This window comes from Nycticebus coucang, chromosome 12 (assembly GCF_027406575.1).
Source record: "Nycticebus coucang isolate mNycCou1 chromosome 12, mNycCou1.pri, whole genome shotgun sequence".
Classification (NCBI taxonomy): domain Eukaryota; kingdom Metazoa; phylum Chordata; class Mammalia; order Primates; family Lorisidae; genus Nycticebus; species Nycticebus coucang.
In genome coordinates this window covers 36,474,361-36,487,318 of record NC_069791.1, presented here as the reverse complement: position 1 = coordinate 36,487,318, position 12,958 = coordinate 36,474,361, and the positions used below count along the sequence as shown (strand labels likewise).

At 36.3% G+C, this 12,958-nt stretch overlaps 1 protein-coding gene across 3 annotated transcripts in view; it reads right to left on the bottom strand.

The window, feature by feature from the left end:
- SOX5 (SRY-box transcription factor 5) overlaps positions 1 to 12,958 on the bottom strand; it is a 439,900-nt gene that overhangs the window by 142,438 nt on the left and 284,504 nt on the right. For 2 of the 3 annotated variants that reach the window (XM_053556184.1, XM_053556186.1), the window contains exon 7: positions 156 to 276. In XM_053556184.1, coding sequence (XP_053412159.1) covers positions 156 to 276 — 121 coding nt within the window. Of the gene's footprint in view, positions 1 to 155; positions 280 to 12,958 lie in introns of all 3 variants that reach the window. The other variant, XM_053556185.1, reaches the window with a different exon arrangement.

The window sequence follows — 12,958 nt, the reverse complement described above, 5'->3', positions numbered from 1 at the left end:
ACACGAACACTTTTCCACATCTTCTTCGTATTTCCTCTTCAAAATAAAAAAGCTATATGGGTGATCTCATTTCTTGGTGTGGCAGGAATATTAAACTGCTTGATTTAACGCTGTGCCCTCTACCCATTCCCAAATGAAAAATCAATGGTACTTACTACACCCAGCCTTATAGCTGAAGCCTGGAGGAAGGAGGAATCCTTGCTGGGCAGCCGCAGCCAGTGTCCGTTGATCAGGAGGGAATACGGGAATCATTAATGGCGGCAACTGACCTTGGACCTGCTGAACGTGATAGAGCCGATCAAAGAGAAGAAGTTTTGATGCTGCATGCTTCTTCCCACCCTCCGCATATCATGATAGAAGATAGTCATTTATTCAATTCAAAACACTGGCATAGAAGCTTGTATGAGGACATGCCTTGGAATTACCTAAGAGAGAAGCAGGAAATCCTAGACCTGGAAGGCACTATGAAGTTCAGCCTCTAAGCTGATGAACACTTTCCCTGCACGATATCCTTGACAGTGATGAAAACATCACTGCTCTGTATAAGTCTTTTTCTCATTGCACTATTGTAATGGTTACAAAAAATTACCCCCAAGAATGAACTGTCGCCTCCTTTTTATACATCCCACCTGTTACAATTCTCACTTGTAAAACAAAACTAATGTATTGACTTATGTATACACAGCTCTTCACTAGTTGAGGATAAATTCTCATGTTCAAACATAGTATTGAAAAATTTAAATTCTTATATAGGGTTATAGACTGCATTATTCAAAAGAATCCTTAGAAAGCTTAGAGAAAATAGAAACTTACCCCTTTCTTTATAGAATAAATAAGCAGTGCCAAAAGAGAACTGACTTGCCCAAGGCCATGGAATTAGAGCTTAATGTCTAGTCTCCTTCAACCCTGCTTCAGACCCTCAGTGCTCTCCTTTTGCCTTTGTTTATCCCTTTTGAAGCGATTGAACCACTCTTCAAGGTAAATGGCCTCTGTTTTGGTTGCCAACTTTGGAATGCACTCATTTGCTGGTGCTGCTCTTAGATTAAAGGGTTCATATCAGGTGGCAAACTTCACTGCAGAACAACAAAACCACTGTCTTCTTGGAACTAGAGATTTCTAGAAATATAACCTAATGTCATTTCTGCAGCTATGTCATGTTACTGACTAATGTCGAAGTTGTCATGAACCAAAATATCTAGAAATTTTTTGAAAATAAAATTTTCTGCTAGATCTCTCAGTTAAACATTGATTATTAATGTCTGTCACTTATATGCATATAAGAATTTAGGATCGCGATAAAAAATTTACATCTGACAATTCATTCCCCTTCACTAAGTGAATAATTCAGTTATATGGAAAATAAAAAAGTACCTACTGTGGGGCGGCACCTGTGGCTCAAAGGAGTAGGGTGCCAGCCCCATACGCAGGAGGTGGCGGGTTCAAATCCAGCCCCGGCCAAAAACTGCAAACAAACAAACAAAAAAAACCTACTGTGCGCAAGAAACTGAGCTACACAGCAGGGATGTAATAGTGAACATGGATCCATGAAGCTTTCTGTTATAGTGGGGATGACAGTAAAAAGAAAGAAAGAAACAAACAAATACATAAGAATAACTACAAATTCATTCAGTCACTAATCCTAATATTTCAGCATCTTTGAATATTTCTCTGACCTCTTTTCCTGTTTTCCTGGTGGCATTACACATTCCTAGAGTTCTTATGATTCATACAGTTCTCACTTTGAAAAAGTCCACCTTCAGTTTCTCCCTTATTTCATCTCCCACAGTAAACCACTGGGTTATTTCTGAGATTTTGGTGGCTTTTTGGTTGGTGAGTGTGGAGGGCAGTGAGGAATGAGAGAGGGAGAAAGAGATGGAAGGAGAAAGTGAGGGCGGGTACAGAAGTGGGAGAAGGGGAGAGAGAGAGAGTTGGAATAGGAAGTACCCCAAGAATGGGACATCGGTTTTTGGCAATGTCTCCAAATTGGAAAGCATACCTTTCACCAAAAAGATTTCACACCTACCATTGCCACCAGAATGAAACTGCAAAGGAAATGACAAGCAGGGAAACAAAAAGTGTCTTAAGGTTGGAGCTGAAAGTTTGTAACACCAGAACCAGCGTTTTTAGAGCATATTGGAAGAAATAAAAAAACTTACAGCTGGGGCAGTGGGGAGGGATTGATCAGAGACTCAAAGATTAGAGATTGCATGCTGAGCAATGTAAGAACGAGTAACCTAAACCTAGAGGCAGATATTTAAAGTCAAAATAGCTCAGAGGCTAATTCACCATGAGAAGAGGATGGGGCCCTGAATAACAAAGAAACAAACAACAAATCGGCCACACTAGGTCAGAGTTCTCACCAGCTACTATACATTCTTTCATAATTCACTGTTCTTAAGTATTTTTTTTATATAAAATAAAGACTCCTTCTTTCTAAGACACTGCTGATTATAAGATGTACCATAAACGTAATAAGAGTATTTTGGAATGAGGAAGAAAATGGTCCTCAAATTAGACATATACACGGGTTGTAAGAGGCATCTAAATTTCAGATGTGTTAAAATTTGGGAAAAGAATTTCTAGAGTTGCAGAAACAATACGTTGTTGGTTTACTGTAGTCATTCTCAAAGTTGAATGTATAGTTGTTATAATCACCTGGCAAGCTGTGACAGCTGCCAATGTCCAGACTGCATCCTAGACCAGTTGAAGTTGAACCTCCACAGGTCAGACCCAGCCATTGGCAATTTTTAAAGCTCTGATGATTCCAGTGAGTATCCACGTTTGAGAAGTACTGTTTTAAAAAAATGCTTTGAGTCACTATCAATGAATGTATTTGTCTTTTACAAAGCTCCTTCTGGTATGTGAGTAGTAGAAAGGGAGATTTCTACCTGATTATTATAGGTTCTGCCCACAAAGAGAAAAATCAGGTATTAATACATATTCCTCACAAAAAGTCGTTCTAAATGAGTCTTGGATCTCAAGAGTATTTTACATGCTCTTCTTGTTTAAAAACGTTGGATGCTTTGCTTTTACCTGGAGATTAATGACCAAATTCCTCAGCATGGTTTTCAAGATTCCTCAAAGTTTATCTCCAGTTTATCCTTCCAGACATTTCTGCTACTCTCCTTCACATATCCTGAACTCTTACAACCCAATGGATTAAGAAGAGTTCCTTACATAATCTATGTTCTTCTACATTTGCATAAATTTAATAGTATTTTCTCTTGTTTTAAGTGACCTATCTTTTCCTTTCTTCCTGGCAAAAAGGTACTCATTCTTCAAAGGCTTTTGAGACACACATAATGCTTTGCCTGTGAAGCACTTCTTTTTTATGGTGCCAATTTTGAGGCAGAAAGAACGGTCACTTTTTTAAAATTCCACAAAGCCAAGACCATACCTTCTGTACAGAGTAATAGTTACTTATACACCATTGAGTCTTCCCTGTAACCTATGAGCTTATTTAGGAAAAGAGCTGTAACTTATTTCTCACCCTATAATTAGAGCTCAAAAGCTGAAACTATAGATGAGGCAACGATTCATAAATAAAGAAGACTAATCAATTATGTTGTCCCTGTGTTACATCTTCATGCACCAACTCCAAATGTCCACCAGAGGCCTCCAAGACAACTAAGTTATGTAATGACTAGAAAGGAATCCAATTTCACCAGAGAAGAACAGCAGGATAAAGTACTGTTCCTACTCTTAAAGTATGGCTAAATGGTCTTACATGTTATGATATATCCATGATATTTGGAATGAAGCATAAATGAAGAAATAGAAAAACAATCCAGAAATATTAGAAATGTATTACGTGTTTCTGTAATGGACAGATACTTATGCCTGCTTATTATGTTCTAGGACCATGCTGTTTTAATTATTATAACTTTGTACTATGTTTTAATCATATGTTTTAGTCAAAGGTAATGATATTTTTATCATTACTATTTTCTTTTTCAAATAATTCTGGCATATATTTTTACATTTGTTTGACCACGTTAATTTAGAATCTAGAATTTCTCTTTAAATTGATTGACATCTTGATGGCTAATAGCAGGTTCTATCTTTCAATTTATTCAAGTCTTCATTTGCTTGGTATAACTGTTGCAGTTTTCTTGGTAACTAGATTCCTAAGGTGTTTTATAAAAAGCATTTTCATTGCCATTATATAGGGGAAGTTTTGTTGATCATTTTGTTTAACTGGTTGTTTTGTACTTAAAGCACACTTGGTTATGGCAGTTTTTATGCAGATAATTCATTTATACTTTAAGAGTTTATACAAAATATTTTCCGACAAAAGTTTTAGTATTTTAATGAATAAGTCACAATGAATTCTGGGGCTTTATTCATATACATTCTAAACTTCTGTCTTTTATAAATTAAATTATTGAAATGCACTTTGTTTTTAGTATTATAATTTGTTTTACTGTCTATATTTTTCAAAATCCACATATAAAGGGTGACACAGAATTTTAAAGCTGAGAATGACCCTAGAGATTATCTGTCACAACACAATCATCATGCTGATAAGGAAATAAGACCTAGCTCGGTCATATAAATGGTTCAGGATCGCGCATTTACGTGAAAGCAAAGTTAACATTGAAACTGGGTCTCCTGACTCTTAAATCTAGTATCCTGTCTGCTATACAGTAGAAAATATGGGAGTGGTGGAGGGCGAAGGCAAAAAGGAACTAAAATGGAAAACAAACCCAATTCCACACTTCCAATGATAAATTTTCTTTAGAACATCATAGAACAGACTATTGTGTACTACATTATTTATATTCAGAATAAAGTGAATAACAAAATAAATGCAATGCAAAATGTCCTTAATCTATGGATGCAACTAAAAATGCATCTCTAAGTGTAGTTGTTCTTCCTAATGTCTGGATTTTATGTTTTGCAAATTTGCCTTCTCCCTAATATTTCCCTGTAACCCAAAATCAATACTGGTGACACTCTTTTGGTTATGTGCAGACACACAGAGCAGCGAGAGATTTTGTTGGTAATTTCAGTTTAAAATGCCCCAAACATAGTGCTTAAGTGCTGTTGAGTGTTTCTGAGGTGAGAGGGCTGTGATGTGACTTATGGAAAACGATTTGTGTTAGACAAGCTTCATACGGACATGAGTTATAGTGCTACTAGCCATGGGTTCAATATTAATGAATCAATAGTAAATATTAACAAAGGTCTTTTTAAATAAAAACACGCATAAAACAAGGCCATCTATTGACTGGCTGATGAAAATGTTGGGACCAAAGGCTCACAGGAACCTAACTATATTTCCCCTTGGAGCAACTATTCAATATTTACTAATTCAGACTTTACAGCAACTTTATAGACCATAATTAGTGTGGATAATGAAACTGATGGCATTATTCCTACATCTTCATCTCATTGTTCAATTTTCATCTCACTGATGCTGAAATTAACCACCACTTGGGAGAAAAGGACATGATACCAAAAAACAGTATTTTGTTTTCTGGGCAAACTGTAAAACTACTTTGTTACAAGGTTAATCATTCACTCCATAGACCTGCTGCTTTTGAATATTTTCAAATATTTCATTTCTTCTCTTTCACTTAATGCATGAAATTGCCTTTAAACTCCTAATTGGCATTTAAAATGTGTGACAGTTTCAATAAATTACTTTTGTCATAAAATTTTAGTTTTTTTAAAAATGGGGGCATGTTAGTTACAAGTTAGGATGATTCTTAATAAATTTAAGAGGCTACTTCCTATATTTTTTAATTGTAAAATGAAATAGTCTATATCTTAGCACTTTTTATGCTTCTACCACAAAATACTTCACATAGTCTTATCCTCTAAAATGATATAAATCCAACACAGATCAACCACACCATCACACACAAAACAAGGAAACACCTATTGATTATTCACAGTTAAATACTTTATTTTATATTTTATGTAAATATTCTTTTGTGACACCATTCAGTTGCTTCCTGAAATTAACATATTAAGAAGATGCTTCGTATTAACCTGGATGGAAGTGGAAGACATTATTCTTAGTAAAGCATCACAAGAATGGAGAAGCATGAATCCTATGTACTCAATTTTGATATGAGGACAATTAATGACAATTAAGGTTATGGGGGGGGGAAGCAGAAAGAGGGACAGAGGGAGGGGGGTGGGGCCTTGGTGTGTGTCACACTTTATGGGGGCAAGACATGATTGCAAGAAGGACTTTACCTAATAATTGCAATCAGTGTAACCTGGCTTATTGTACCCTCAATGAATCCCTAACAATAAAAAAAAAAAAAAAAAAAAAAGAAGATGCTTAAGATTATTCATCTGGCTTCCAGTTACATGAGTCTATTTATTTCTTTATTCGATCAATGTTCAGCAAACAGAATGTGTACCTTTGGATAATGGGGATTAAAAGTTGAATTCACATATATTTTTGCTCTAGGAGCACTGAATCTGGTGGAGCAAATGAGCATGTAATTATAATACACTGCTATTAATTCAGCAACAGAGACTTGTACATAATAATAGGAAAGCAAAGGAGGGAGACCCCTAACATAACTAGGAGAAGTCAACAAAGGCTTTGTGGAGGTCAGTGCAGCAGGGATAGGGCCCAAGTGGATAAACAGGAGCTTAAGTGGCAAACGGACAGAAGTGTGAGAAACGAATTCCAAAACAGGAGCAAAGGCACCAGAAGTAAGAGAAAACATTACGTGAAAGGGACTCTCCCAGCACTCTGGAATAGCGAAAAATAATACATGAGGAAACCAGTGATGAGAGGTCTGCCTGCAAATCAGCCTATGCATCAGGGTAGAGGTACTTGAGATTTCCCCTGCAGGCTCCAGGGAATCACTGAGAGATTAAGTAGGGTTGGTAGAACCCTCTGATGGATGGGAAAAGAGATTTGAGAGGCTCCACAGAGAGACCAAGCAGGAGGTTAATAAAGTATAGTGAGGCAACAGATTATGAGGGCTTGGTCAATAGCAGTACAGTTATGCATGAGTAGAAAAAGCCAAGAAATATGTAGAGGTGAAAAAAATCACAGAACTCAGTGGGGAAAACAGTGATAGAATAAAATAATCATGTCACTCTATTTATAGTGGTATCACAAAACTTAAAAAAATGAAAACAGACAAGTAGTAATAGTTTTCATGGAAAAATGAGAACATAGTTTTGGACATGATGTGTCTGAGATGGGTAAATAAATGATTTTCCACGTTCTACTGGAGTTGTCTTTTCAGCCGACAGATAGAGGTCACGGTCTGGGGAGTCATTAGTTAATGAGAATGAACCAGACCATCTAGAGAATGTCTAAAGGCATCTTGGATGCAACAGCAATTCAACAAAAAGAGGAGGTGAGAAAAGAGTAAAGATCGTGAGAGCACAGTGTCACAAAAACCAAGGGATTGCGGGATTGAGGGGGTGAACCAACAGCAAAAATAATTTTTGAAGTAGCAGAAAAATATTTTTTGAGATCACAATTAATGTCTCTTGGAATTGCTAATTAGAAGAAGAATTACTAATATCGATTCCACTAGAACAGAGGGTGAAAACCATATTGCTAGAGGCTCAGGACGGAAGGTGACGACAAGCATAGACTCTTTTTCAGAGAAAGTTGATAGGATGTGAGATCTCTAATTTCTTTGGGTAGCACAATTTTGAGCACATTTATTGGCTGAAAGGAGCAAACAGAAATCGAGAGTTTTAACAAGAAGAAAGAGAGAAACTACCTGGAGGACCAAATTTCTAGAGAAGGCTGCAAGTCAAGGAAGAGGTGAGGAATTAGCTTCGAATGGAAGCCGCCTATTGCTGGACCCCGAGGAATGATGCTGTGTAAACGGATAAAGGCAGGTGTGCTGTGCAGGGAGGAAATGGGAAAACAAGGAACGTCGGGCCCTACAGAAGTTTTCTCGATGATGAAGGCAAGGTCATATCTAGAAAGTAAGAGAGATTGGGACTGAGGAAGGAATCTGGGATAAGGCAAGGAAGTTTTAGATGGCTATTGGGAGAAATGAAAGAGAAAGTATACCACAGATAATTTAAAAAGTGGTACCAAATGCTAAGACTTTGGATGAGACTACATGATTTACAATGCTTGTCAGACTTCCCCTGTGATTTTCCTAAAAACATACCCAATCACTGTGGTTGAAGATCAGAGAAGATGAACTTTATCATTCAAGTTGGGGAACAGGAGAGGACTGGGGTGACTTTAACAAAGATGGGTTATGAGGAAATCAAAATTGCTTTTGACTAACAATAGGCTTTGGGCTTCAGAAAAGGACGGGAGGCCTGTGGGGCATCACTGCACCAGGGAAAACATAGGAATCAAACAAAAAACGGGAAGAACTCCACAATAGCGAAGAACAGGTCTTTTGAGAGTGCGTTCGTGTGAGAGCTCAAACAGCATAAAGTTGTGGTAGGAGATCTGTTTAAACTATATACACAAACGTGAAAATGAAAGGCAGCTCTATGGTTTACGGCAGCACAATTACCAATAAACTGTAATATCTGAAACTTTTTCAAATGTTCCTCAAGAGTTTAGGGCTATGAGCGCTGTAGTGTTCAAGAACACAACAGCCTTAGAGATCAGTTCACCTACAAAAGAAATTCAGTCACCTTTAGTGGGGAGCTTAGCAGCTGTTTAGAAGCACACAGCAACTCTACACAGCAGTTTCTGAGAAAATGAACAATATAATATCCAAATGAGATTCCAAGAGGGGTTTAGGTAGGCAGGATGTAATTACCCAAACTGGAGTAACCAGGATAACAAAGCAGACTTTCCACCGTTAGCAAGAAGAGGCCTGGGATCTTCAATGACCACTAATAGCCTGTGATTTTTCATTTCATATAAAAGAAAATTCAATTTGTCAGTTTATCCTACTCAATGTAATGGTCTGTAGACAGAGTTAAAAATAAAGAAGTCGATTTATCTTCCAATTAATCTACTAGGAAGACTAAAGAAAGTCTCATTGAGGAAAATTGGGAACATAAAAACACTGCTAAAATTGCAATTCCTGCCTCTCACTTCCCAACAGCCACATTGGAGTTGTATCACTTCTAATTTCATTTGATTCAAGACAAAGACAGAGTAGCCATATTCTTTTAGAACAAAAATGAACAGCCATGTGGATTTTTTACATAGTACTCTTCTTCGGCAAAAAGCCACAGAACTTTTTTTAAAAATCGTTTCCAAGGATGAAAGTGACTTTGCCAAGCAAAGTGGCTTCAAAACAGGCCTCAAAAATACTAATAGAAAGACAGATGGTTCTACTAAGAGCTTGGCTGCCAAAATGGAAAAAAAAAAAAAAAAGAAAGAGTGATGCTATTGAAGCCGACTGCAAAGTTATCTGATGACTACAAATACTTTTGTCCCACTGCAAGTGCTAACTCTGCCTCCAGGGCTGATATAGCCAAAATACTCACTTCCCCACATCCAATTCCCCTGTATTCCCACCCCTCCTAAATGAAACCTGTCAGTGCCAAGCCCCACAGAACAGCACAAACATGCACTTGATTCTGAATGGCTGCTCTGCAGAAGCAAAATATTGCATTGAAGAACTCCTATTTAGGAACAGACCCACAAGGAAAATTGCTTTCCTTTTCAAAACTGCCTGTCACATTTTCTTTCTCTAATTCCCCTTTTCCTCCTCCTCCCTGGCACCAAAGGGCCCTCGGGCCCTATGAGTTTTAGAGGATACAAACTCAATTTGTATAAAGAAAGCAAGAAGCAGCACCACAGAGGTGAAGATGGTTTGCAAAGACACGAAAATAATCCAGTCAAGACGCAGGACCACTTTCTCTCTAAACTACTACTACAATAATACCTCTACTTGATTTCCTTCAGGGCAACTGTCATTTCTTTTTAACCAGATTGCGATGAGATATAATCAAAACTGAAATATTATCTGGTCACTGACTCCTTCTTTCCACGGCTCATTTCACTATCACAGTTTTCCTTTCCCGTGATGTGTTTATGGTGGGCATTGTTACCAGGAGACAGGCACTGTCAAATGATGTAGAATTAATACCTCCGTAACTCTGAGGCAATGAAATTCATTCTTAATGTTATGCTGGTTGACCTATCTATTCCTATTGTCTCATTATAAACTTTATTTTTCAATCTTAGGCATTATGTTTTTATCAAGCACCATTTGAATGTATGTTAAATTCACATCAAAGTTCAACCCAAACGATGGCATTTGTTATAAAAAAAATCCATGCTTAAGTATATCTGCTGATTTCAGTTAAAATCTCTTCATTAAAAGTTCATAATCACAGAAACTTAATGGTGGCAAAAACATGGCTTAAAATTTTAAAATTGTGAAAAAAGTACGGCCGAAACACAGCTATTTTATTTGCCAAAGATAGTTTTAAGCTGAGTAAAAGAATTCCAAAAGGTAATGATTACAACATTTTAAATGATCAATTATTTAGGATTTGGGTTATCATTCTAATATCATTGCCATTTTCTGAAGCGGTATTTCGCACAACTGTTGCTACATCAAATAAAAATCTTTATTGAACAATGCTACTTGGTTCCTCGAATATGTGTAATGTACTATGAACCCTATGGCTCTTGACAACAAAACAGCATGGGTCATGTGAGCACAAATGGAGTTGGGCTTTGCAAATACGTATTAATACAAGCAATCCCAGTTACAAACATCTGATTTACCTACAACTTGCACTTACGAACAAAGGCTATTACAGGTAAGAGGTAAATTACCTGGTCCAACTTACATATAAATTCAACTTAAGAACAAACCTACAGAACCTATCTTGTTCATAACTAGGTGACTGCCTCTAATACAATCTTATTTTATGTTATGTATTACTCTATCAATTGTTATTTGTGAGAAAATGAAAAGGAACATTAAATACGATGGTCTGCATGAAACTATACAGCTTTCAATTATATTTCTCGGGAATCCACGATTCAAAAGCTTAACAAAATTCAAATTCACTACTTATTAATTTCTGATCTACTATGTTTTGAGTAATGGCTTATAACAGATTATTAGTGATTGTTTTGTCATATAATATAAAAATCAAAAGAAATTCAGTATTCTTTTGATGACTCTCTGTTCAACATAAGCTTAAAAGAATTATAAAAATGACCGGTTGGGGGAAAGGGTGAACTGGGGTGACTGCTAATGGGCATTAAAGGTTTCTTTAGGGGATGATGAAAATATTCTGGATGGGCAGCGCCTGTGGCTCAAAGGGTAGGGCGCCAGCCCCATACGCCGGAGGTGGCAGGTTCAAACCCAGCCCTGGCCAAAAAATGCAAAAAAAAAAAAAGAAAAAAGAAAATATTCTGGAACTATTTGTGACACCTGCAAAATGTTTTGAATATACTTAAAAACACAAAATTGTATACTTTGAAAGGGTGAATTTATTTGTTATGTGAATTATATCTGAATTAAAAAAATAACTACAATTGTACTCTATCCAGGGTGACAGAGTGAGACTCTGTCTTGGGAGAAACAAAAAAAGCAGGACGGTGCCTGTGGTTCAAACGAGTAGGGTGCTGGCCACATATGCTGGAGGTGGCAGGTTCAAACCCAGCCCTGGCCAAAACCTGCAAAAAAAAAAAAAAAAAAAAAAAAAAAAACAGGAAATAAAATAGTTATGTCCTTATATTAGAAAAATGTTGCATATTTTTAAAGTATTTGCGCATCTATTAGTTCATTTATACTTTATTCAGCCTCTTGGGTTCAGTAGGTCAAATGTTGCTATCACCAATTTTATTAATGAGAAATACTGATAGAAAAGTAAATAGTTTGGGGTACTTTACACATAATCACAGACAGACAAAATTTCTTTGGTTCTTAACAAATTATAAAACAAATTCTAATGATTTCCTAAAATAAAAGTATGGCTTCAGATAAATTATACAGAAACATTGTGACAAAATAAATGCCCCAATATTTTCTCACGTTAAAATAATCTTTAAAATATAAAATTCTATTGTGTCTGAACAGATTATTTTACAGAGGGTGGCATTTTGACCAACTTCAGTTATCACCTCTATATCACATTTCTTTTTTGCTTTTTTTAAAAAAAGATTTTTCAAAATTTCTATATGCATACATATTACTTTAGCAAGCTGAAAATTGATCGGAAAAACAGAGGTGCAAAAGAACATCACAGTATCTGGCATATTTAACACAGGAATTGCCATTCTGTGTTAACTGCTTCATAGACCCTATGGAAAAGAGGAAAAAAATTCTTTGATATCTGAAGAAAGATTGATAATAAAAATGTTAATTTTTACCAATAGACTCTAATTTTCACATTTACTTCAAAGTGTCTTTTTTTCTTTTATTGTTTGGGATTCATTGAGGGAACAAAGAATTAGGTTATACTGATTGAGTTTGTTAGGTAACGACCCTTTTGTCCCCTCCTCCCCTCTCTCTGACCCTTCATTCTCCTGCCCCCCACCCTGTATTAGATCACCTACTGTTTTCATATTAGAATTGAGTACACTGGATTCTTGCAATGCTTTACTAAAAAGAATGTGTTCCAACTGAATCCAGGTTAATATAAAAGATGTAAAGTCTCCATCTTTTTTAATGGCTGAATTCCTTCAAACTTTCCTGAAATTAGTTTGACTTTTATTCATTTCTTATTGATATTTCCTATACCACTCGTATTTATTCTGTGCAGTGAGTACTGAATTTGATATCTTTTACCATTTTCATTTTTTTGCCTATTTTGTTTTACTCTTCCCCCAATAGATTATTGAACAGTGTCCAATAGATTTTTAAAACTTTTCTACCTCAAATCGAAGACGGAAAAGTATAGCTGAAAATTTCATCTGACTTTGCCTAGAAATAAACTGCAAAGTTCAAGCCTGTAAGGTCGACCGATTTTCAAAAAGAATACTAATAACATACAGTGAAGAAAGGATACTCTCTTCATAAATGGTGCTGGGAAAAATGGACATCTATGTGCCAAAGATTTGAATTTGACCCAT